General features: G+C 50.7%; 1 protein-coding gene across 5 annotated transcripts in view; it reads left to right on the forward strand.

Annotated features, from left to right (window-relative positions):
* The window catches only part of NCOR2 (nuclear receptor corepressor 2), a 268,387-nt gene that overhangs the window by 138,419 nt on the left and 104,218 nt on the right, over positions 1-25,750 (forward strand). For 2 of the 5 annotated variants that reach the window (XM_044440471.1, XM_044440472.1), the window contains 6 exons: positions 5,110-5,176; positions 10,312-10,484; positions 11,163-11,256; positions 12,914-13,092; positions 14,836-14,890; positions 17,538-17,636. In XM_044440471.1, coding sequence (XP_044296406.1) covers positions 5,110-5,176; positions 10,312-10,484; positions 11,163-11,256; positions 12,914-13,092; positions 14,836-14,890; positions 17,538-17,636 — 667 coding nt within the window. Of the gene's footprint in view, positions 1-5,109; positions 5,177-10,311; positions 10,485-11,162; positions 11,257-12,913; positions 13,093-14,835; positions 14,891-17,537; positions 17,637-22,213; positions 22,372-23,077; positions 23,205-25,750 lie in introns of those variants that run through there. The other 3 variants (XM_044440470.1, XM_044440474.1, XM_044440473.1) reach the window with 3 other exon arrangements.

A 25,750-nucleotide genomic window follows, 5' to 3' on the forward strand; every position in this document is an offset into this window, starting at 1 on the left:
GGCCAGCCAGTCCAGGTCTGCCTTGTTCTGAGTGGGGAGGTCCTGACCTGTTACCTGCAGTTCCTTAGCCAGACATGCTGGTTGGAACGCAGCTCTGCTGGGTGCAGGCCATGGGCTCCCTGGCAGTCTTGTGCGGCCTCACCTTGGGCTGCCGTTCTAAGTGTTCTTCCCCTAAAAAGACCTGAATGAATTTGCGCTGGCCAGAATGGCACGTCAAAGGAAGGCATTCTATCATTTCCAATTATTAAAGCTTTGCTTTGAGGAGCTCAGTGCGGCTCCACAGCGCTTGCAGAAGTGCAGAGAGTTGCGGGGCAGAGGAGACGGAGGCGCCCTCCCCTCGGACAGCCCGGGCAGGATCGAGCATGGAATTCCGGCTGACTCTTGGAGGGGAGATGGGAAGCTGGAAGGCAGCCGTCTTCCTCGGCTTCACGTCCTCCCGAGGGCTGGGGCTGTAACTCCCAGCATGAGGATGTTCGGTGCTGAAGCCCGAGCCGTTTGGGCAGTGTCAGGTTGGGGAGGGCTGGAGGGGAGTAGCCTGGAAAAGCCAGAACTTGGAGCCAGAACACGGACCGTGGTGTTGCGTGTTGTGTCGGTGTGCGTGGCGATTTGCCCCGCTCACGCCGAATTGCCTGCAGAGGTCTCTTCCCGGAGTCACCTGGCTGAGCGGGCGAAGGCAGGCAGGCCGCTGTTCTTCTCCACCCCTTGGCTCCTGTTTCAGCTCTACCACCTGATCCACCGGCTGCCCTTGGTTCCCTTTTCCTCTTGTGCCTTGCCAAGCGCTCTGTCATTGTTGATCCTGGCATTTGGATTAATCAGAAGGCTTCCTGTGTAATGCAATACCTGTGATAAAGTTTTCGACCACCGAACAGACTCGCTTTTGTCTCTCTTTTGGCTCTGGCTTCTTCTCAGGAAAGCTGGGCCTCTCTTGTATCTCGGCTGCTTTTATCTCTCTCTTCCCTCCGCCCACCACTCCCTTTTGCCTTTTGGTTTTTAATCCACGCAAGGCATACATTTATACAATATACTTCAAGCTGTTAACCCGCTGGAGGCAGGCCAGAGATACTTCGGTGGACGTGGGCCAGAGAATTCAGTTGCCAACTTTTTTTTCTGGCTCCTTCCTCCAGGAACTCCGGAAACATGCCTGGAGAGACTTAAGGAGGAACCATTCGCCTAAGCGGGGGTGCTCAAGTCTCCTTGGAATCTTCCAACACTTCTGAAACGGTCCAGGGTTTGGAGCACGTTTGGGCCCGGCACCCGCAGTGGGCTCCTTCCCTCAGCAAGCCCGTCTTCTTGCCACCCTTGTCCTTCTTGCTACGGCTCCTTGCCCCGCTTCTCTAATTGCTGCCACTTCGTGCTTGTCTCCTGCCGTTGCCTCTTACTGCCACCAGGGTTTGCCCCCCAAGAGCGACTCTAGGGGGCTCTGGCGGGAGGCCCCCTGCTGGCACCCAGACACTTGGCCGGTCGTTCCTGGCCTTGGTGCCTCCCGCTGTCCAGGTCTGGGTTTGCTCAGGCTGTAGCAACCCACCTTAGGCAATGGCAAAGGATAGGTAGAGAGGAGGAGTAAACAGACAGCGCGAATAACTCGGATGTTGTGTGGATCGTCTGCAGTGTGGCTTGGCCCGTTTTGGTTGTGGCGCTGCCGTTGGTGGCCTTCCAGCGGAGCACTTAAAGCCAGCGCCCTCCATGCAGATAACTTCCCACACGGCGAGGCGAGGCGCCTGCATCGTGTGCGTATCCCTGCGGTCCGGTCCATGATTTTGGTTGCATTGCTTTGCTTTTTGAAGAGCTCATTAGGGGCAAAAAACACACCCTCTCCTTGTTTACGAAGGTAAGTCCCTGATTGCTCAACTCTGCTTCCCTCCGAGGCTTCCTGATGCTTCTGCCATCCGTGGCTTTCCCTCCCTTTTAATCGATGCAAACAGTTGGATGTTTGCTGCCAGGGAGGTGAAGGCGTGTTGCGGGTCTGACCTTTCTAAAGTGCTGTTTGCAAGCGCCGTGTGCCTCTCCCGCTGGGGCTTGTGTGTGTGCGAGAGCGTTTCCCACCGTATGCAGGCTCGGCTGTACAATTCTTGCAGCCCTGTTTGCTACTCTGCTATGCTCCCGGGAACACGACATGTGCTTCCTCCGATACGTGGCCCGGCTTTACCTCCCTGCAAATGGTTTCTAAGTAACCGCAGCAGCACGTAGCGAGGACTGGCTGTGAAGCAGGCTGACGCGCCAAGATCACACGGACCGTTCGAAGAGGAGGCGTGTGAGCTCCGCAGGGTTTTGAAGACCAGGCTGGGAGGGTAGGATGCAAGAAATCAGGATGGCACCGGCCGCGGCACCCACACTGCTGGTTTCCAAGCCCTTCGCTCGCTTTCCTGAGGCAAAGAGTCGTCCAGGCATCCCAGCCCTTCCCAGTTAATCTCCTCAAGGCCCAGCAAAAAGCAAAACCTGAGATGTTTATCAGTTTGGCTGCTGTTTTGCATCCTATAGGAGCTGGGAGGCTCGGAGAGCTGGGAGCTTCCATGGCTCATCCGATTTAGGCAGCTTTCCCGAGTCCTTGCGAGTCTGCTCTTGGAAAAGATGGCAATTGATTAGCCCAGCAGAAAGGAGGAGGCAAGTCTCTTGGAAGGTTTCTGTTGTTCCCCTTTCCCCACTTTCAGAGCCACTTCCAAATGGCAGCATGTTTTAACCGCAGGGGCCTGTGCTGTAGGAGGCAGTGCTTCTTGCGCTGTTGTGCTGTTCCCGTGTGTTTTCTTTAGCATTCACGGAAGAGAATTCCCAGATGGTTTGTCCACACTCCCCGGCAATGACAAAATGGAAAAAACTGCTCCTTGCAGCCAGCTGCTCTCTTGCATGGGATGCAGGCACATTCCCTGACTTGATGTCCTCCATAGTTTGGAGTACAACTCCCATCACTGCAGTTTTCACACAGTGGTGGGGATTGTAGTCCAGGACATCTAGAGGGCACAACTTTGTGTTAATGGAAAACATTTTAATCAGTCAAGCAGCCCGGTTCCTATTTGTAGTTCATGGGGATTTGGAAAATCGATGGTGGATGAAGCTATTCTTAGGATTTGCTCCTTGTTTCGGTATCTGTTTATTCCCTCCAGAATCAGAGGTGAGGATCAATTGTAGGAGAAACCTTTGCCCTTAAATCCTGCTTGTGGGTTTCTCATCTGCGTGGAATGCAGTGCTGGATCAGATGGGCTGAAGGCTAGACTTTTCCCCATGCAAAACGGGGGAAATCCCCCAGAGAGGACACCGATTTGCATGGTGCAAATTTACAAGTAATCTCTGTAGTTCAGACAGAAATACAGTAGAAAAGGTAACCATAACGTGCTCACTTGGGTGTTAGCCATGGATGGGCAAGCTCAGGCACTGCCTCCTTTCCCTTCCTATAGTTGACTTTAAACCAGACTTGGGCTGGCTGCCTCTTCAAAAAAGGACGCATCCAAACAGGCTGTGCCATCTAAAGCCAGTCCTCCGCTTGTCTCATGAATCAGTCTGGTATTTGTCGCAGGTACACGGGCAAATGTTATTTTGAGCAGTACTGGAGGATGGTGTGTGGTCTTTGTTTTAACTCTCAAAACGGTCTGGTCTGTTGCGAAGGGTCAGGGTAACCCAGGTCTGCCAATTCAGCACGCGTCTTCTTCACTGATGTTCCGGCTGGGCATAATTGGACTAACCGCGGAGGGCTGTTGCTCTCTTTCTACCTATGGCATGCCTATGCAGTGCGGGCTGGCGCTTCTAATTCATGGGGTTAGCAGCCGATTTCCATTTGAAAGGAAGAGGAGGCTGCTACCAGCCAAGTGCTACCTTGGAAAATGGAGTTCTATTTTTACATCAAAGCCTTTATAGCCAGACTGGAGAAAATTGAGCTCTCTGGAGCTCCGCTTGGTCATTGTTCATGAAATCAGCATTAGCTTGTCACCTCAAGCAGCTAGTTCCCAAAAGGAGGAGAAGATCACTTCCAGGCCTTCACTATTACTTTATACAAGGGTCTAAAATAAAGTGAGGGGTTGCTTCCTTCCCGAGGAAATCCAGCCAGGTCACTTCCTGCAGCGAACTCCATTCAGAGCGTTCTGGAACGTCCCTTTTCTGGTCTGGCCCTGAATCGGCCAGTTGGAGAGGAAGCCTGGAGCAGACGGAGCTTTGAGCTTGTGTAGCAGCTGACGCAGCAGCAGGCACGGAAGCAGACCTGTGGCTCTGCCTTTTCCCACGTGCATGGAAATGTCTACACTGCAAACATGCGTCAACTTTATTTTGGTCTGCTTTGGAATCCTCAGCAAATTTCTGCGAATCATTGTCCCTGAGAAACCCATTGGCAAATCTCAGTTCCACTACCTGCAGAAAAGCTACCTTTGCCAGGATTCCAGGAATGGAGCATAGCTATCTTTCCAAATTCCCTGTTCAAGAAAAATACTTATCTGCCGCTTTCCCCTTTCTTCTGTTGAGGGTGTTGTGGAATATCTTCTTAACAGTCCCAAAGGGCCTGGTTTTTTTCTCCATATGAATATTTATTAATTATGAATAGTCTTTTTTGGGGGGGGGGCGAGGTATTTCTAGAGGATTCTCTTTGTGAATTAGCACCTGTGCGATTGCATGGTGCAGTAGCCAGCTGCAGCTGTCCGAACACTTGGCCTGGGTCCTGACTTGCTGCCACAGTCACGAAAGTGACATTTGGCAGTGCCGGTTTACCCAGTTCCCTTCTTTCCACATTTATTTATTTATTTATTTATTTATTTATTTATTTATTTATTTATTTAAAATGTTGCTATGCCGTCCTAATTTGCAGAAAGCTTCAGGACGGCTTACAACATAAAATAAGATATAACATTAATAAGATCCCCGGCCCACACTGGCTGCAATTAAAAACATAGGGAAAAAACAATATTTGGTTGTGGAAGCTCATGGCACGGAGCGCATTCACGATGAAAAATCGCCTTGTGAGCTGAGGCTCAATGTTAGTGAAGCCCAAGCAGAAAGCGCCCCCAGTGCTCAGAAAGCAGTTCAAGGTCAGCTTTGAAAACTGACATTGAAATGGAGTATAGGTGCCCGTGAAAGAAGGCCGTGTCCAGGTTTCTATAAAACCTCACATCTCCCTCTCTGCTTCCTCCACAGAAATCAGGCGATGCGAAAGAAGCTGATCTTGTATTTCAAGAGGAGAAATCATGCCCGTAAGCAGTGGGTAAGTAGCACTCTTGTTCTCTTCTGTGGGCTTCCCTTTTTAAAGCTTGGGGTGGAGCTCTTGGCTCACTCACCGTGCACACACAGAGACCCAGCGGAGGGATGTGGGCACTTGACTCATTTCAGATCAGGGCCACTGGGCTCAGAGCTGTCTCCTCCAGAGGTGGACATGAAATAGACCTCCAGATGTTTTGCACCTAAACTCCCTGCATTCCTGACCATCGGCCCTGCTGTCAAAGCTTAAACTCTAGAGGATGCTGCTTCAGCACCTCCAGGAATCGATGGGATGATGTGGTGGGTGGGTACAGGGTGCCTAGGAGAGAAATACGTTGGAACTGTAGCACAGCACCGAGCCCCAGGGAGTGGAGAAGAGGAAAGCTGTTGCAAAGACCCGTTCCGAGCTGTAATGAGCATCCCAAAGGAAAGGGCTTGAGAGACGAAGGGGAAATGGGAGGGCAAAGAGGTGAGAGGGGTTTGTGTCTTCAAAATAGCCAGCTTAAAAATAGCTGCAGCCCTGTCATATGAAAAGGTTGTACTGCAGAGTGTTTGTTTGTTAGTAGTGTTTTTAGTCCCTCTTTTCAGCCAAAAGAGGCTGGGAAAAAAGAGTGGCTTTCAGGAATTCATAATAAGACAAGTCCTGCGCTTAAGTTTACAATCCAAAGACAGCACACAAAAGAGAAACGGATTGGAAAAGTGGCGGGTAGAAAGCAAAGCTTGGACACCAATCCTTGGCTTCAGAGTTCTTATAAATTTCCTTTCCAGCATGGAAGGGTAAAATAAGATGCTTTTTTCTGCCCGGTGCCTGAGGCCATTTTGTTCGCCCCTTGTCAAGAAGTGCAGCCTTTGGTGTGGCCAAAGATGGGAGCTCTTGTTGGTCAGGTCCCAGCTCGTTCCACTCCAGGCTTTTTCAGCTTCTGCCTCTTCTGTACCCTCCAGACCTAAATTTGGATGCCATTTGGAGAGGGGCAGAATCACGCTAGTATGTTGAGTGTTTTGTCAGATGGATACCTCACGTCTGGTCTACTCCCTGACACTCCTAAAGCTCCTTGGAAGTGATCCTCATACCACCCCACTAAAGGATGAAAAGTTTAGAGAACAGCTTATTAACAGAGCAGAGAAGATGCTGTTTTGCTGGAACAGTCTTCCTGCCAGATGGAGGTTCCGTGTTCGGAGGTGCTGAGCTAATCAGAATCTAAAGTCACCAAATCCTCAGCCAGATTAATTGGGAGCTCGAACTTCAATCCCCTTTTTGTTTCTTCTCCTGGCTTCGCATCACACGCAGCTGGAGTCGAGCGGCGCTTTGTTCTTGTCTGGGTTTAGATCTCGCCCGGGACGTCTCAGAAGCCACTGGGCGGTAGCTAAAAGGAAAAGGGGCGACTTGTTTTGCACCGTGCGAAAGGATCTGTTCCTTTTCCCAAAACAGAACGATGGCCTGCGTCACTCGTATAACCCAGATGAAGAAATATCACTCTGTAGTGCCGGTTACGTTTTCAGATTGGGCAGGCCTGCCCACATGATTCCAAGCAGAGGGCTCTGTGCTCTGCCATCCTCTGTGCAGCTCTTCCTTCTTTTTCTCCTGTGTGAATTTTCTGTAGTAAAAGGAAGAACAAAAGACGCAGCAGGGAAACACAGGAGGGTTATGAGTGGAGGACAACAACAGCTGGACGCCCTGTAAAATTTAATGAACAATGCAGCTGTGTCAGTGCATACCTGACGTGAGACCCAGGGAGAGTGCGCGCGCTCTCTCTCTCTCTCTCTCAGCCTCTCTCATTGCTGTAGGGCCCACTGGACTCATCCCATGAAGCAGTTTGGTGGGACGTTCGGCTAAAAGGAAGGACGTTTGCACACAGCATATAGTTAAAATATGGAATTCACGTTGACACGAACTAGTCGTGACCACGAGATTGGGCAGTTTTGAAAGGGGATTGCATAAATTCATTGGCGATATGCCTCCAGTGTCAGTGGCCATTGGTCCTGATGGCTACGTGGTACCACTGGTAGCACAGGTAATATGCCTATGCACAGCCAGTTGCTGGGGATCATGGGCGGGAGGGTACTGTTGCACTCATGCCCCGATTGTGGGATCATGTGGGCAGCTGGTCCGCCCCTCGGTGAGCAGAGTGCTCGACCGGATGGGCCCCACTCTGAGCCAGCAGGACTCATGTTAGGTCCCTGCATTTTAGGCGCGCTTGGGGAATCCCATTTTGCATTCTGCCCCATCCTGGGAGCCAGCATGTCGCGTACGGTGGTTGGGATGCCAGGCTGTGTCCCAGGAGATCTGAGCCGTTCTAGTCCTCACACGGCCCCGAAGCTCCCTGGGTAACTTTGGGCTCGTAACTCCCAGCCTGCCTTGTTTCACAGGGTTGTTACTGTGAGGGTAAAACGGAGCTGTGTAAAACCACCCTGGGTTCCTTGGAAGAGGGGAAAAGGCAAAACATACATGCAACGTGATAATAATTTGTCCGTCTTTTAAAAGCTTTTCTACCCCGTCCCCCATTAGCGTCTCAGGACAGCTTACAACAAAACGCGTAGAATCAAACAAAACACCACAGCATCTGACAGTGGAGAGACTAAAACCCCAGTTAAAATCAAGTAAACATTAAAATGATGGGAAAATAAAAATAAGAACGAGCCAGCTCTGTATTCCATAGTCCTTTGCTTATGGAGAACCCCACTGGTCTGCCGTGAGAGGTTGCTTCTTCCCATCTTGCTCTGCCTCCCTCCGTAAGAAAGCCGCCTCTGACCATGACGGAGCTCCGCAGCAGCAGCAGCTCCGGGCAGAGTCTGGGGCCCCGGGGCGCAGCTAAGGAGCAGGCTTAGGAAAGGCCAGCCTGGCTGTGAAGCGGTGCCGCTGGGAACCAGGGTCCGGCTTCCTCTGGAGTCCTGGAGTCACTATGAGGCTGTGCTGGAAGTGAGCCTGCCGGGGGTTTTAAGATCTGCAGGAGAGGCGCTTTGGTCTCTCGCCTCAACATCTGAAGCTCTTTTGACAAGAAGAAAGGGCCTTCTTCGTGGCTGCCCCCAGGCTGTGGGACTTCCTGTCAGGGCAGGCCTGACTGGCACGGACTTTGGAGGCAAAATGACTGGCCTGATTCACACGTTGGAATAAGCCCAAATCTTTTTTAAAGAATCTGGCTTAATGTTGGTGGCCAAACATGTGGGCAGACCTTTTCCTTCTAAACTCCCCTGCAAATATGTTTTAATTAGTTTTCACTGGCTGTGTTTACTGATGGCATTAGTGTCTTCCCTGCCTTATTTTCACATTTTTTCACTTGGCATTTTATTACTGCTGTATTTTATATGCTGTTACATTTGTGTTGTTGACTGCACTGAGCACCATTTGGTGGAAGAAGTGAGGAAAATGTTACAAGCAATAAAGGCATAAATAACCTGCGGAACGTAGTCCCCGAGGAGTTCATTATCTGCAAATGACACCTCATCTGTACAGAAGTAAAGGGGACAATAATCTCTTAGGAACAGAGTTCTCAGACCTTTCCCATAGTAAAGTAACAAAAAAGCGTTACTATGAAAAGCGTCAGGTGAAGAGAGGTCCCTCAGAAATGTCTGCTTCAAGCGATTCAGGGGAGAGGAAAGCATGGCAAAAGAGCAGCTTGACTGGTGTCTAGAAACTTCTGAACAGGCCTTGGGGATTGTCCCAGGCTGCTGATAGCTAATCCTGCAATAGCAGTGCTTTGATACTGCAGAAATAAAGGGGTGAGACGGACCAGGGGTCCGAGCCTGGCAGGAAATGGCGGTGGCCCTTCTCGTTGAAGAATTCTGTGTGCGTTTCTTCAGCGACAAGACTTGGTTCCTCTTTGTGGTACCCAGCGAACCAGAACCGATTCCACAGGACCCAAAGAGGATTACTCTGGGAACTGAACAGCCCCCATGCCTGTTCACCCTTCGGCCTTTCCTCGGGGCGTGGAAGCTTGTCAGCACAGGATGCTGATGCTTTTAATACGTGCCTTCCTCCAGCCCGTGGGCTGGGTCCCCACACAAGCGCGTCTTGCTTCCTGAGTCACACTCCCACAATTCCTCATGTCTGCATGTGGTAAAGCATATCTTCTTTTATGTTACAGCGTTTTTGAGGAAATTAGTCAAGAAATGACAGACTGTGGTCCCCCTTCTGTTTCGTGTGTGCGTGTTTGAACTGCTTTCATGTTTCAGAAGACGTTTTCTGCATTTGTTCTGCTGCTGAAGACATTTTGTGCCTTCACAGAAGCCTTGACATCCCCAGGACCCTTGCCTTCACAGAAGACATCCCCCAGGACCCTTGTCGGCTGTCGAGAGGTCCTGGGGACAGTTTGTGTACACAGGGCTTTAACTGTGTCTGCTAGGCCTTGTACACAGCACATGTGTCCTCGGGGACATGCCTAACATCCTCTTGGAACAAGGGGGGGGCTGAGAAGGCACACGCTTGCATGCGTCTCTTTAAGGCCCCCCCTTGATAACCTTCTGGCTTACCCAGAGCCTGTTTGCACACCTCGGGTCCCTCCTCCTCATCTTCAGCGGTTTGGAAGTATCACTTTGTGGGGGATCAACTGTGCATCCACTGGATTAGTTAATTAAGGTGCAGTTTGATGCACAACAGGAAAAAAATCCTAAAACTTGCAGGGGAATGTAGAGAAGTTGTGGAGGCTTTCTTTCTGCTAAACATGCACAAGATGGCACCCTACATTCCCTTTTCTTGCAGACTCAAAGGAAGTCCTTCAACCAAAGTAAATAAGTTCAGGCATCTATTTTAGATTAGGGTTAGGAGTGGAATCTGGTGCAGAATGCCTCATGCGCAGCTTGTACATGTCTGAGGTGAGAGACATGCCCAGCCCGCCGCTTAGTGCCGAGGGTCTGTTCTTTCCCCGCACGTTTCGTTAGCACCTTGTCCACATGATAAGGCAGCCTTCGTTTCACAGCACGGGCATGTGGCAAGATGGTTGTCCTCTAATTCAGCTCCTGCCCAGCTCTTCTAGACACGTGCTCTTGCAGGCAAGTTTTGGCCGTGTGTATGTGCCCTGAGAATCGTACATTAATCCTCCTCTGAGACCTCGCTGTGGATTTGGCTGTCGAGAAACCCCTTCTTGATCTGTCTCTTTCTCTCTGCTGCTGTTGCTTCCTCCCCCAAACTCCATCCTGCCTCTTCAGGAACAGAAATTCTGTCAGCGCTATGACCAGCTGATGGAAGCCTGGGAGAAGAAAGTGGAGCGCATCGAAAACAACCCCCGACGCCGAGCCAAGGAGAGCAAAGTACGCGAATATTATGAGAAGCAGTTCCCAGAGATCCGGAAACACCGGGAGCTGCAGGAACGCATGCAGAGGTTGGTGGAGGCAGGTTTGGAAGGGGGCGAGCCCGGAGCCTGCTCAGGTGCGGCTGGAGTGGCGCGGAGTGCCAGTCCTCGGGGTGTCCTTTCGCTCCTGCCCCCCGAGTGGAAAGCTCACGCAAGGCCAGGCTCAGCCTTATCTTCCAGAAATGCCCAGCACACGAACACCGTGCTGGGAGGCCGCAGACTCTGGGGTTTTGGAGGCCTGGCTCTCTCTGCCCCATTCTGGCAGATCCTGCATATGGCGGCCTCTACAGATACCTTGACCTATTCGTTTATTTAGTTTTCTATCCCACCTTTCTCCCGTCGCGGAACTCGAGGCGGCTGCATGCCCAGTGGCCTCCCTTTGAGCAGCCTGGATTTTGCCCCATGCTGTGGAATTCCCAAGACCGGTTTCCGCAGAAAACGGATTGACCGGGGGGTGGGGGGGGTGGAGGTCACAGCAAGCCCCCCTCTGCTGTGCATGGGAGCTCTCCGAGCTCTTTGGCAAGAGCCTCGGGAAAGCGCCACCCCCTTAGGGGGCACACGCACGTTCCCCCGCTGCCCGGTGTCGCCCTCGCCTCCCTCTGCGTGGCACTCCGTCGCACGCAAGCGGCCACAGTAATTGTCGGATTGTGCGATGCCAACTGCAAAATGGAGCATAAATTTTTCAGCGCTTTCTCTGCCGTTTCCCAGCAGGGTAGGACAGAGGGGCAGCGGCCTCTCCATGTCTGCGGCACGCAGCGAACACGAGGTATCAGAAATTATTGATGGGCTCTCGGAACAAGAGGTGAGGCTGGGTCACCCTCTCCTCCTCCTTCGCATTCTCTCCTCCTCTTTTCTTCTTCCTCTGGGGAAACCGCCGCCGCCGCGCCACAGACCTTGGCGATGAAACTTGCTGTTGATGCTGCTGCCAAATTGCATTAGCTTCAGCCCTAGCTGTGTTTAGCAAGCACTGCCTTGTGTTAGGGAATGTGATGTGGTGATGGATTTGAGAGGACCCTAAACGGGAACTCGGGAAGGCTCTCCCCTCTCAGCCGTCCTGTCTTCCCGCTTGCCTTCTTGGTCCTGTTAGCAAACACCATTTCGTTGGCTTTTGTGGTGTCTTCCAGGTTCAGCTTTCTACAGCAACCAGTAGGGATCCACAAAATTGTTTAAATATGGGACTTCTGAATAATTCAATAGGGAATTCCTGTTATCCAGAGGGAACAGGACCTCTGAATGTTGACATCCCATATAGCTGTTATCAGCAGACCTGCCCTCCATAAATGTGTCTCAGCCGATACAGTTATTTCAGAATGTTTTGAGAATGTCGATAAACAAGTGGTAGGCATTGTTTACTAGATGTTGTTACAGTTCCTCTCCAAAGACCCCTAAGCAAATTTAACTGCCGCAGAATAAGAAGAGAGCTTCTCTTGTCATCTGGAGCTGGTTAAAGAATATGGAGCAAAGATTAGGAATAAGTGGCAAATAAACCCCAGTATTTCAGGCAGTTTAAACAAAAACGGATTGTGAAGGCTATTATTGGCTAGTTCCAGATGGCTGCAGGCCTGTGTACCCCAGTTGCTGGGGAACATGGGCAAGAGGGTGCCGTTGGATTCATATCCCGTGAAGAGAATCCCGAACTACGTGGTTTTGGCCTTATCCAGCATGGGTGTTCTCATCTCCCTTTTCTCTCCAGTCTGGAAGCATGATTATCATGTGAGCAAGCAGGAAGTGGTGCTCATGGGATACAAAATCCCTCACTCCATCTGTACTCCATGGGATCCCCTTCCTCGTGGAATTTTACAGGAGGGGCTCTGCTTGTAACTCTCCAGTGTTTCCCACTGCTGCTTGCACTGTTTTCGTGTCTGAGAAAATGTATAGATTTTTTCTGTCTGAGAAAAGAGAAGGAGAAGAGACCCAGGACAGTTAAGGGGAGAAACTGATGCTTCCGGCTGAAGCAGTTGTGCTCAATATGGATTGAATGCATTGCCGCTTGAGCATCACCAGAATCTTTCCTTTGAACCACCTATTAGGGGTGAGGGACAGAAGGGAGTTCGGGAGCGATGTGCACTTTTCCAGCCGATTTATTGTAGGTTGTCCAGGATTTCTGACTTCGAATGGTTTGAAAATGGCTGCAGTGAAACTACCCCACCCATTCCCAAAGTCGACTGCTGAAACAGAAGAAAGCTTGGGGAGACTAGGGAGGAATTTTGGTGGGGACGGGCCGTGGGGTTGACTCTGTTCTGTTACAGAGGACAAATGCCCATGCTTGCTTGCTTGCTGCTCATGGACACTATTTTTCACTCCCTGTCTTGTCCATTTGCCTCCAGTCAGTCAATCGGGGAGTTTTAGTAAAGCGCAGGTCTAAAGCCTACATTCTCCTGTTCTAATCGCTCTAATTCTGTGGCGATTCATCTGTTTGGGCCTGAATGAGGACTGCTCTCTTCTGCTTTCCGTGGCAGAATCTAGAAAAACAGATGCGCCAACTCGCTGTCATTCCACCCATGCTCTATGACGCCGAGCAGCAGCGCATCAAGTTCATCAACATGAACGGACTCATGGATGACCCCATGAAAATCTACAAGGACCGACAGGTGATGAACATGTGGAGCGAGCAGGAGAAGGAGGCCTTCCGAGAAAAGTGAGTGAAGCTGAAGGGTTGCTCCCCTCCACGTACTCTGGCTAAGATATGAACATCCACGCCAAGATGAACTGGGGCCTTCAGTGCTGTGTGCCATGGTGGCAGAACCTCAGCCCCGTGGGCCAGATTCGGCCTGCCTGGGTCCTCATGCAGCTTTCTGGGGCTCCCCAGACACCTGTACTCCCAACTCTGGTCCCTCCTGCTTCCTTTTGTTCCACACCTTCTCCTGTCTGCCAGTCAGTTCATAGTTTTCCATCTTTCGTGCGGTTCCCGCACCCACATTTTAAATAGTTGAAATGCCTCTCCTGGGCATGTTCTCAGGCAGGAAAAGCTTTCAGCTAAAATATTCCAGCATTTTCGGTCCCACCTCCATCAGTTCTCCAATCTGGAGGTTTGGAGGTTTACCAGAATGCAGTTTGGCCCTTGCACTGAAAGAGGTTCTACTTCCCTTCGGTACACTAATGAACCGAGTTATTGTGCATTTGGCTAATGCACGTATGCAAAATGATTCCATCTGGGCAAAAAAAACCAACAAGAGGACCAGTGTGTTATTGTAGCGTAATAGTTAAGGATGTAGGACTGGGACCAGGGCGATCGGGGTTCTGATTCTCGTTGCACAGCAAGGTTCACTGGGTGTCTTTGGGCCAGTCACTGACTTTCTGCCTAACTTGGGTTGCTGTGAGGATAAAATCAGGTGATGGGGGGCCAAGTCAGCTACCTTGGATTCCTGGCAGGTGGGAAAAAGGTAGGATATCAATGTAACAAATGAGGGAATGAGAACAAAAGTGCCAAGATAAAAGATACAGTGAGTGATATTGTATTTCATGTATTCACCTTCCCAAGTCAATAGATTATCTATACATTCTCTAAAATAATATAATTTCAGTCCAACTATACTTGACTGCTCCTTTTTCTAATCAGCTATAGAAAGAGTAACTTCCAAGTCACCGAAGCCTTCCGTATTTATCTTTGAAATTCTGTCAAATGTTAGTGAGCCCAGGAAACAGAAACCAGGGCAAATTTAGGCAGGTCAGAGCAGGCTTGGTCTCTCGACATCTGGAGTCACCAAATGTCAAGGCTCAGTAGGGCTCTGCTTCCAGCTGTTGTGTGCCAGGACCAAGGGACCTGGGACAACCGAGGGCAAAGCCGAGTTCCAGGGGAGGAGGCTCGGGATCCAAAGAGGCAGAAGCACTCGCCAGTAAGGAAAAAGGCACATTCCAGTGCAGGGAGCTGTTTGGCCCCTGCACGAAGAGCTCAGCTCCAATGTGGCTTTTCCTATATCCGTGTGGTCCATGGCGAAGGGCTCTGCTTTGAGGATGCAGCTGAGCGAAATGGGAGCAGGAGCTCAGCAAAGCGGCTTGGGCTGTGGAGATCGTGTTCAGGCCCAGGCATTATGGGATGGTGCTGTGTTAGCACCAGCCTGGATTTATTTTTCAGCCCAGGTGGCCTCTTTGAAGCCAAAAGCCAAGGCCACTGGGCAGAATGGGGTACTGGGGATGCCGGATTTCGGGCGCTGTAGGACAGAATGTGTACACATTCCTTACAGTGGTACAAGGTTTAGGAAAAGAATGGCATAAAAATGTAAGGGAAGATAAATACGCACTCAGCTGGGACCGAATAGAGACAGACCAGTGGGGAGACCATTTTCCCCTTTGAACAGGAGCAACTGGGATTGGTAAGCTGAGCATCCTTCATGGTCGCCCCTGGAAGCTCTCCTTCCTGACCTCTGCTTCCATTTTTCAGGTTCATGCAGCATCCCAAAAACTTCGGTCTCATCGCTTCCTTCCTGGAGAGGAAAGTAAGTCTTTGGCATTTGTTAATCCACTGATTACCTGTGCTTCCTCTTAAGCAAAGAAAGGTTTTGCCCTGTCGTCCAAGCTGGATTGTTTCTTGAGCCGGTTTCATGTTCCCCTCATCAGATCCAAAAAAAAAGGCTTTGCTTGGCGTCACAGTTCAGCCATCTAGTAACCTGGCCTGGGTGTGTTCCAAGTCAAGCAGGGAAAGGCAGTGTCCAGCCACATAGGAAAGAGGCAAGAACTGACTTTCGAGCGGGACACAGTGGCTCTGGGTACAAGGTCTCCAGTGTCTGGAGGATTTCCTGCTTCGAGACTTTCCATGTCCAGCAGTTTTAACTACAGCAAAGACCGGGAGCAGACAAGCGGTGTGATATCATGGCGAGAGCACAAAATGCATGCGCAAGATCACGGAGAACATGCCTGACTTGGCCTGGCCAGAAGTCTCTGGTCGATCTGTGTGACCACAACAGTCTACGAAACTTTGCACTCGACCGGCCTGTTATCTGGCCAGATGTGGGAACCTTCTTTGTTCCTCTTCTCTGTCTTCCTAAGCATAATTTGGCAAGGCTTGTAGCAACTTCCTGCTCTCTGCTCATGTGTGTGAGAACTAGAATGTAGCTGACGGCCCCCGAAAGTGGAGAACCCGGTGCATCAGCTTGGATGTGAAGTATGTTCCACCTAGCTAGTTTAATGGGTGGAAATAATATCTCCTGACAGTTGTGTGGCAGGTTATATGTAGCGTTCCACCGCAGCCAAAGGATGATAGACTTCTTTTTCCCAGTGGTGAGGGGGGTTTGTTTTTTCGTTTTTAGCTGCAGTCATCCGGGGTCTTTCTCCCTGCGCACCCTTCCATACTGCTGGAAATAGGTTTTCAGTGTCAGAATCTAGGATGTAATCCACTTAAGGGCATATCTCGGCTCTCTAACACTTCAAATGGAAATTTCTCGGTGCAGAGTCGCTTCCTCCCCTTTAATTGTCAGTCTTCAGCTCCCCTGGAAGCCCCTCCAGGGGTCAAGGGAGGAAGCTTCCCAGTGAAGGAACCCAGCTAATAGTGTCTTTTGGCCTTTGTGCCAGTCAGCAGAGAGACAGGCAGATTTGCACAGAGAGGAAGGTGCCACCCGGGGTGGGATAACTCAGGCCCTGCTTTGGTCGTGATGTTGCAGGTGTCACCGAGACGGCACAGCCGATGGGATGAGATGATCGGAGTATCCACATCACTCAGCTGCCTCACAGGCGATCTAAGGGAACTTTGAGGCAAAAGAGAGCGGTTTTCTAATTCCAACATGCCATAGTTCAGCACTGGCAATTAGAAACAACACCCTTGCCAAAGGAATGGCTGAAGAAGTTTTGGCCCATTGCTGAAATGGGCACATTAACTTTCATAATCAATTCAGGGAATCATGGCTTTTGGGAGGAACTGGCTTGACATTAGCTGTGGAAGGAAGTTGTACTATAATGTCAAATTGATCCCCGGCCGTCCCTCCTCATTAAGGAGATGTTACCTGTCTACAGGTGGAAAGAACAGTAAAGTGTTGTGGGGCAGGCAGATGAAAGCACAGTTAGTTTGTAGGAGTTGGCGCCGCGTGCTGTTAAGAGCGTGCTAGGCGGTCCCAAATTCCCATCTAAGTGATGCTTACGAATGAATGGGATAGCGCCTGGAAAGCTGCTTCTCTCTCTGCTGCACCTTTCCATCAGAGGTTGATATGCCTTCTCTGAGGCATAGTTGCAAGCTTTTAGGCTACAGTGTGCTGCTATTGTCTGTGTGTGTGTGTGTGTGTGTGTGTGTGTTTGACCACATCCCTTTGCCTTTGGATCCACCTCCATTGCCTTCTGTGCGCTGCCCACTCTGGAATAGGGCCGCCAGGCGCTTCTCTGAAATTGGGTTTTGCCCTCAGGCTGAAAGAGGTTCCTCATTTTTGCTGTACAGGATGATTGTAAGCGATTACTGTGATAGTGTATAAATGCTAAGATGGCAATGCTGATAATTCCTACTAAGCTCCAACTTGAGTGATCTCATGAGCATCAGCTAAGAAGTAAAATGGGGTAGTGGTTTTTGCATGTGTTTGGGACTCCCCAGGAATGCAGAAGTATTTTCATTTGCAAAGTAGAACAAACAGTTATTTTTAACCATTCCACAAGTGGCCTAACTAGCGCTCTTCCCAGCATCTCTGAAAAGTGGCGTCGAGAGCCAACGTGATGTAGCCGTTGGAGGTTTCAGTGTCTTGTTTCCTTTCCCACCTTCTGGAAACCCCTCTCTGACCATATGGGAATACAGTACTCAGGTTTGGGGTCAGCAGCCAACCTGAACCTGAGCAGTTTGATGTGATATTGGAGAGTGGTCAGAACTTTAGGAAGATAAGAGAGGAAAGGGGTGCCTTTCTTTGCAGGTGAGTTTCAGGAGGGGGAAAAGGTGAACTCTTGCTGTTCTGAAGTGCCAGCCCCGCCCCTTCAGCCCTGAACAGCAGTACGGCGTTCCGAACGCTTCGGTTCGATCCACAAAGTCCCTCATGGGTCCTTGGTTGTTCTGTTGTTGTCAGTGTGTTTCAGGGCCCCTGCTGTTGTTGTGCATTGTATTGCTCTGTGTCTACTGAATTTGTCTCCCTGTTGCGTAAAACAATGCTAATCTCCATCCCTTCTGGCTTGTTTTAGACGGTGGCAGACTGTGTCCTGTACTATTACTTGACCAAGAAGAATGAGAACTATAAGAATCTGGTGAGAAGGAATTATCGGAGGCGTGGAAAGAACCAGGTAAGAAACACAGGGAGGCCACACCGAGGATATCTCTGCGGCTTTGTCATGTGCTGATTGCGTAGTGCGTGGCTGTAGACGGAAACTGCAGCTGCCAGAGCTGGGTCACGTGTGGTTGGTCTTTGCTTCTTATTAGGGTTGGGGTTGCATATTGCCTATGATTTCTTGTTTTCCTTGTGAAAAAAGTAGCATCGGATAGAAGCTTTAACATCTTCATACCTGCCTTTCTTCTTTTTTCTGCAGTCTGGTGGGTTATACCTAGTAAAATCGTCAGCTCCACAAGCCAAGCGAGATTCCCAATTGTTAGGAAGCAGGAAGGGAAGGACTGGGCCAAATTCCTAGAGAAACCTTTTGCATATGGAAAGTCCTTGGTTCATCCCTACAGTTAAAAGGATCTTGTTTAGCATGGATGGAAAGGCCCTCACTTGAAACTTTGGAAAGTTTTTACCCTTCTGCGTGGGCAATGCCAGGTTTGGGGGAGCAGAGTTGCTCCATGTTGCTCAAAGCACACACTTTGCGTGCCAGTTTCAGTCCCCCCGCAGCTCCACCGAGGAAGACCCTTGCCTAGATGCTAAAGAGCCGTTGCTGCCAGTCAGTGTAGACGCTACTGAGCTCGAACACTGAGCTAAAATGTTTTGGTGTCTTTATTGTTTTTCTCCTGCCCTCTTGCCCCTGGAATGCAGCGCCTCCCCCAAACTTACCCGAAATTGAATTTGGCCATTGGGATGGAAGAGATTCTACATCTCTCTCTCAACTGAGGATGCGAGGGAGCTAACATCTGGCACTTCCCAGATGTTTTGCCCTGACCTGCCTGCCACCTTTCCTGTCAGGGAGTAGCAACTGTTGTTCTTGCTGCAGAACTGGTGTGGCTCATCTCAGTGGGGCCCAGGTAGGAAAATATCCTTGAAGATTCTGCCCCATCTTGGTTGAGCTGTGAGTGTCTGTTTTGATGGGGAGCAGGTGCCACTTGAACGACCTGCCTCAGGTATCGTTCTGGCTTCTGGCTGGCTCTGGGCAAGAGGCATGTTTGCTTGCTTTGGCAAATAGCTGCCTAAAACTGAGCTGGTTGGACTGCAAGACCATGCGAGGAAGTGAAGGGATTTAACTTTCTGTCTCAGAATTAGTGTGGAGAACGTGAAGGGGAAAAGGAGAGATGGACTGGAGAAGGACCACGGAGGTGTTTGCAGAAAGCATGCTATTAAGACGGGGGGGGCGGGGGGGTAGAAAAAAAATCTGTCGTAACATTTCCCTGCCTGGGGAGACTTGAACCCTGGTGAAGCAGTGAGAAAACAGCTTATTCTTGTTTGGAGTTTCTACTTCTATCTGTTAAGGAATGAAAGATATATTTACAGAATCCTTTAGTGCTTCATTTGTGGTTCATTTGTGTATTTGGGCGAGCAGGTGGGCGGTTTGAAAGCAGAGGTGGCTGTTTGGGTGTCTTTCCCTCCCCTGTGTCCCCACTGTGATTTGGTCACCGCCAGTGGGTCCCAAGGTCAACACTGTGGTTTCCTTAATACTGTTGGGCTGGTTTACAAAATAGAAAAGGGTACCTACTGGAACCCTGGGCCAGTCTAATCATCATGGCTATAAATAAGGTGCTTAGGTGGGCCTGTCTGCAGACGGATCTGGAAATGTCATAGTTGAGCCAAGATCCGAACGAACGATCTGCGCAGGGAACGGCCGAGCGACCCTTCCTGTGCCAAAGCAACACGCGGCTTATGGATGGGCTGGACAAGTGTCCATGCCTGGAGCCTGGCAAAGAGAGATCTCTAAAGAACATGTGAATGCTGTAGCATGAAGGACCTGTGCTCTTCTGAGAATGATCCAGATGTACGTATATAACCTCAAGCCAAGGGCCCCTCCGTAGCTGGTCTGGGGTCCCAGTCGAGCCCACCAGAGTTTTGCAGGCCACCATACCCCCTCACCTGGACATTTGGTGGTCTTCTGGCTTGAACGCAGCCTCCTCCCTTCTGGAAGAGTGGCATGCTTGTCATACGTAAGAATTGGGCGGCGTAAAAATGTTTTAAATAAATAAAACAAAAGATGTTCCACACTACCGCAGAAGTTCTCTGCACTGCAGCTAGCTTACGTTCCTGTGAATGCAACCTCCATCTCTAGGCTTCCGTGCCCTTTGTCTCTTCTGTAGCACACTGCTTTTACAATCAAGCCGTCCCTAATTAGGATTAGGCGTATGCAGTGACTGGTGAGGTGTAACAGCTGTGAGATGAGGGCCCTCTGTAAGATATATTTTTCCCGCACAAACTCCATGATTCGGCTGTGGAATCTGCCCCCGCAAGAGCTGATGGTGGCTCCTGGTTTTGGTAACGTTAAAGGGGGCTTACCCATTTTTAGGGGAGCAAAGTCTTTCTTTTCTGGCCCTCCCCAATGTATTGCCCTCCAGATGTTTTGATTTGTGACCACCCATACTTTTTACCCAACATTAGCCATACTTCCTGGGAATTATGGAAGATACAGTTCAACCGACCTGGAGATGCCAGATTGGGCAAGGTTGATCTGCGCTTACTAGCCATGATAACTCAGTGGTCCCTCTGTGTTTGGAGTTGCCTGGGAAAATACGGTGAAAAGGGCTGCTGCTTCCATGATTTGCTTGGGGACTTCGCCAAGGCATCCATAGGAATTAAAATGCGGCCCTAGATGGTCCTGTTCTAGTCGGGCTGCCCTTGGGCATTCTTGCGGATTCGCCCCACAACTGTGGAAAAGTTCTTGTTTCTTGGAGACTCGTTTCTCGGAAGTATTGTGAGATTTCTTTTGTTCGGTGTGACCTTTGGTGACTGGATTTAACCTGAAATGCAAGAGCAGCCTTACAAAGGGGTCCAAGGAAGAGAGTCGCCCCTCTAACTACACTTCATGGCGCGGTTTTTAAAAGCAAATCTTCCTCTTTGCAAACTTTGCTCTGCTTTTGCTTGTCACAAGTAAGCGAACAGTGTGGCTGTTTCTAAGTCTGATAGCGCTCTTAATAGACAACGCAGGCGTTTAGCCACTGAGCCACTGAGGAACAAGATCAAAGTACTGGCACGTCTAGGAGAACTCTGACATTTCAGGAACGAAGGGAAAAAATTAAACACGAACAAGAGACAGAGCACCATTTCTCTCCCCCCGCACCATCTGCCCCCCCCCCCCCCATCCGATGTGCAAACTCAGTGGCCTTCAGTTGCCACAGGATGCTGAGACTTCGCTGAAAAAAATTAAACTGGGGAGGGTGCAAATTGATGCGCTATAGCCATTCTGGAGTAGATTATGTCAAGTTGCAATTCCAGTGAGGAGTCCTCTTGTTGAGAATACACCAGGTTTTTCGTTGGCTGGTTTGTCTGATTTATTTTTATACTGCTCAGCAGCCAAAGTTGTCTGGGTGGTTCACCTGTAAGGTTTGTGGAAGGTGCAGCGTGCATATTTCAGGCGGGTGTGCTGGCGATGATGGCGATGGGCGGTCATCCTGAGTCACCAGCATTGCCATCTTTTCCTGTACTCCTCCAGTCGCCTTGGACTCCTTTTTGGGGCAAGGGGTAGAAAGATGGGGTACCAGTGAATACTCCCAGGCACTTGAAAGTATATTATAAGCTTTCTGCATATCAGTGGATTCTGTATGGATCTGTGCTGCTGTCTTAGGGTTATGTTTTGGTATTTTACTGGAAACTGTTGCGAGCTGTTTTATCTTTTCTGTGGTTTAATGGATTTGGCCTAAGTCATTTGTTCTCCTTTAAGGGCAAGGTAACTAAGAAATAAAATTAATAAATAGGAAGCGGCGTTTGGCCAATCTAACGGAACCCATAAAGTAGAGCTGGCACCTGGGGGTCTCTTGGGTCAAGACCAGCCTTGCCACCAGTCACAGTCCAGAAGCTGGAAATGTGCCATCCCTTGTAAGAGCACAAATGGCGTACAGACTGCTGCAGGGTGATAGGACTTGAAATGCTGTGCGCGTGCACATGTGTGTGTGCACACGTGTGTGCCTGCACGCACGCACACGCAGGAACCCCTCACTCACCAAGGCGCCCTTTCGGAGCATGTACTCGAGAGGCTGGCCAGAGACTTAGCAGACCGGGCAAACAGCCGAGCAGCTGCTTCCTCCAGCAAGAGGCGTATTGGCGGGGTGGGGCAGGGGCGGGGGGAGAGCAACCATCAGGGTTTTGACCTATTTTGTGGCTGGGGGGAATCTGCAGCCTATTTTGACAGGAGGTTATTTTGACCCAGGAACAATGTGTGTTTTCATTTTCATCTTGGCTCCAGAATGAGAGTTCCAGCAGTTTGAAAACACGAAAGAGCCGAATACAGGCGTACATCGGAGTTTCTTCGCTTTTTTTCTTGCTGTGTTGCTGAGCGACTCTCTTGAAAAATTATTGCAGCCGTGTGTGTGGGGGGGGCAATCAGGACGACTTTGTCACCCTCTGAAGGCCTAAAACTTGGGGCTGGGGGAGGGTGGAGAAATCGAAACATGAATAAGCTATAGGGTTAATCCTGGCATCCTCAGAGCTTAATCACACACGGGCTGCAGCCAGCACTGAGAGCTCCCGGTGACTAGGGCTGTGGTTTTATAGCTCATGACTCATCGGCTCGACTGAGAGCGACCGTGTTATTCCAGTAGATTGCAAAATCATAACAGGAATGCCGTGGCTGGTTTACGGCTCAACTATGCAAATCGTCAGGAAGCCATTAGAGCCGGAGAGCGTAAGACACGCCGACCTGGGATGGCAGAGCTGTGAAAAGGCATCCGGAGGAGGTGAAGGGGGCTTTCTGGGAGAGCGGGGATGGGGACCGGGTGCTCTGGGGAGAGGCCGAGCGCCCTCCGAGGGGAAGGCAGGCCTGGCCGGAGTTCTGGACCGATTTGGCTGGGCCTTGCGAGCGAATATTTGGCAGGAAGTATCCACAAGGGCTGAAGAAAGTCTCCTCTCTCCCCCCTCCCAAGCCAAATGGACATGCTTCCCCTCTCCCTCTTTGCTTCGAAGGGTTCGGCTGTCAAAAGGGGGAGCCTTGCTTATTTGGGGGGCATGTGCGGGGAGTTTCTCTGAAGGGAGGGGAGAAGGGAAACATAAGACGCAAAGCCCTGCTCCCTTCTCCCTCCCGAGTTCTGTGCTTGTTTCCCGCCAAAAGCTCGTCACTGTGAGTTAAGCAGAAGAGGAAACCTGCTTTTGGATGGTGCCCGGGAATGCGGAGAACGAGTGTCCCGCACGCTCGAGCCGCGGAGCCAGCAGGGCCAGGGGCAGGTCCCGAGACGGGCAGGCGAAGGCGCAGTCCCGAGGTTCAGTGCTGGGGAACTGGCGAGTCTGACACAGAAGATGTTGCAACGGCCTGCACTCTTGTTTATATGAGCGAGTGTGCTATTTTAGAGATAAGCTATCTGCTGGGTGGTGTTTCCCTGGTGATTGATGTGTGTGTGAGTGTGTGCGCTCGCGAGCAGGCCGGCGGGCGGGCGGGCAGGCGATTGCGTCGACAGGAGACCTGAGCACGCTTGGGTAGTTGTTGTTTTGTGTGCGTGCGTGCGTGCGTGCATGCGTGCGTGGGGACGTGCCGGCAGCCGGGCCGCTCGGGATGCAACTGGAAATCGGGACAAAGGTGAGCGGCGGCTTGTACTGAACGTGCCAGGGCCGGGGTGCTGCCATCCGCCTCGAGGCCCTCGCGCGGGTGGCTAGACGCACTCCAGGTTGGCAGAGCCTTCGGAGCCGCGGCCCGGCAAGCACAGGCTGGAACGAGGCCGCAGGGTTGCTTGGCGCTGCCCCGTGGCTGCACCGGCCGAAGTTGGAGCCGCGTTTCAGGCGGCTGCACGTGAAAGTTGTTTTCGGTAGGTGGGTGTTGCCGCCACCGTTGTCCCCTCCCCGTTCCCGAGGGAATACTGGGCCCTCCCCTTTTGGGGGGCCGGCTCTGGATGCCCGATTGAGGCTTTGGAAGCCACGTGTCTCTGGGACGCAGGATTCAGGACAAGTTAAAATTTGCCCTGGGAACATGCCGTCGTTGCGTTAGAGCATCCTTCCTCAGTCTGGGGCCCTCTGGTTGTGCTGGACTACAGTCCCCAGCATGTCGAACCAGCACAACCCATGGACAGCTAGTTGGGGTTGATGGGTGTTGTAGTCCTGCGTCACTGAAAGGCAGCAGGCTGAGGAAGGCTTCTTCAGGGTCTTCATGGCCCATGAGGAATTTGTTGAGGATAGAGGCCCAGGAATGACAATAAGCTATTATAACTGAGCTTCCGTGTACAGAGGACGTCTGTCTACAGTGGGACTAGTTCCTGTTGCTCCCATTTTACAGATGGGAAAACCTCTGAAAGCCTCATATTGGGTCATACAGGGGATACTGTTCCTCCCTTCCCAGGGATATCCATCTGGCCTCTTCAGGGAAACAGAATGCTGGATCAGAAGGCCTTTGGAAGAAACCCACAAGACAACTGCATATAAATAAGCCTTCTAAATTTGCAAAGCACTTTACCCACCTTCACGGTGTTTCAGTGAAGTTAGTTGCTTTGGTTCCCATTATACAGATGGCAAGACCGAGGCTGAGAAAGAGCAGCTAGAACAAGGTGCTCCTGAGATTCCAAATATTTTAGAGGTCCAAGCCCAATAAGAGCTCCACAGACTCCCTGGTATAGCGGTTGTGCTGCTAACCAGAACAGCACAGCTGAGTCAGGACTCACCTGGAAAAACATACCTAGCAAATGGCATGCAGCACAGTACCAGCTTTGTGCAGATTGTTGTTTTGGATGCAGCCTTACGGGACAGAGGACTCCGGCAACCATAGTTCTGCTCCAGAGGCTTTCCTGCAGTGTGGTTTTATAGCTATTTTAAGCAGGTATAGCTATTTTAAGCATTGTCGGTTACAGGCAAGGCGCTGTAAGAGCTTCTGCTGGACCGCGTTTTATGCCGTTACCTAGGCGAGGCCAGAACCTCAGAGGGCAATGTTGTCATCCGTGATTTCATTGAAACCGTGCCAGTGAAGTCCCTGCTGATGAAAGAGGCAGGACTGCAAGCCACAAGGTGGCACAGCCGGTGTTGCCAACTTTTCCCAGGTCCCCATGACTTAAGAAAAGTGTTTTTTTTTTAAAAAGCCATGTATCTGTTCTAATGAGTTTCCATGTTTAAAAGCTCTCTGCAAATAAATAGAGTTGGTCCTCCACATTTGCAGGAGTCTGGGGCTCAGGACTGACTGGTGCAAAAGTAGTAAAGCTAGAAATCTCTCTAGACCCCCCCTCCCCTCCAGCGCAAACCTTAATTCTTAATACCGTTGACCCATCCATGCGTCTCTCTGAGAAGCTCTCCCTCTTTTCCCCCTTGCATCTTCTCTTTCTACGCGGATGGCAGCTTTCTGCAGTAGGCCACGAAACTCCAAAAACCCCCTCCCATTTAATGATTGATGGCAAACCCATGAATAATCACATTTGTAAAAGTCAGACCCATGGAAGTAGCGATTCGACTGTATAACGGGGGGCAGGGACATGCTGCCCGTCTGTGGAGAATTTGCAGATCATGGGAAGAACTGCGCCACGGCTGTGTACAGGTGCAGTGGGGGAACCTTAAAAATGCAAAGGTACAGAGAGCTCCGGCTGCTCGGGAGCCTAGAAATTGAATAAATAAATACGGTAGTCCACAGACTTACCAACCTATTAATCCTATTCTAACACTGTTAGAAAGTGTTTTGAGAACCGCTGGCTTAAAAACAAGCCTCTTCTGCAAGCTTCATGACTTTATCGGAGGAGGTGAGGGCAGGCTGCAGGGTTCACTCAGTTCACGCCGTCTTTGTCACTTTTCGTACAGAGGAGTCAGAGGGTTCAGGGCAGCCGCATGCCAGAGTCCTCTGCCTCTTCCTTCCCCGCTGCGTGTGGTTTGCATTCAGAATGGCATGAGCGGCGGCTGCTGCTCATGCACCGTGAGCGTCAGAGCTTGCTGGCGTGTTCTTCACGTCTGCAGCTTGGGCATCTGAGATGGATGAGGGATGTGAACATGCCGGCTGGGGGGCAGAACGTGTTGAATTAGGGCACCACAGCGTTCAGATCCCAGGACCCGCCTAGCATTCCACCGGTGCTTTTCCTATGGTAGGAACAACTGGTGGTACTGAAAGAAAGCCATCCTAGCTGGCTGAACACCCAAGGGCTAGCTGGGGTTGGTTCTTGG

Source organism: Varanus komodoensis, unplaced genomic scaffold (genome assembly GCF_004798865.1).
Source record: "Varanus komodoensis strain SLA01 unplaced genomic scaffold, ASM479886v1 scaffold38, whole genome shotgun sequence".
Classification (NCBI taxonomy): Eukaryota; Metazoa; Chordata; class Lepidosauria; order Squamata; family Varanidae; genus Varanus; species Varanus komodoensis.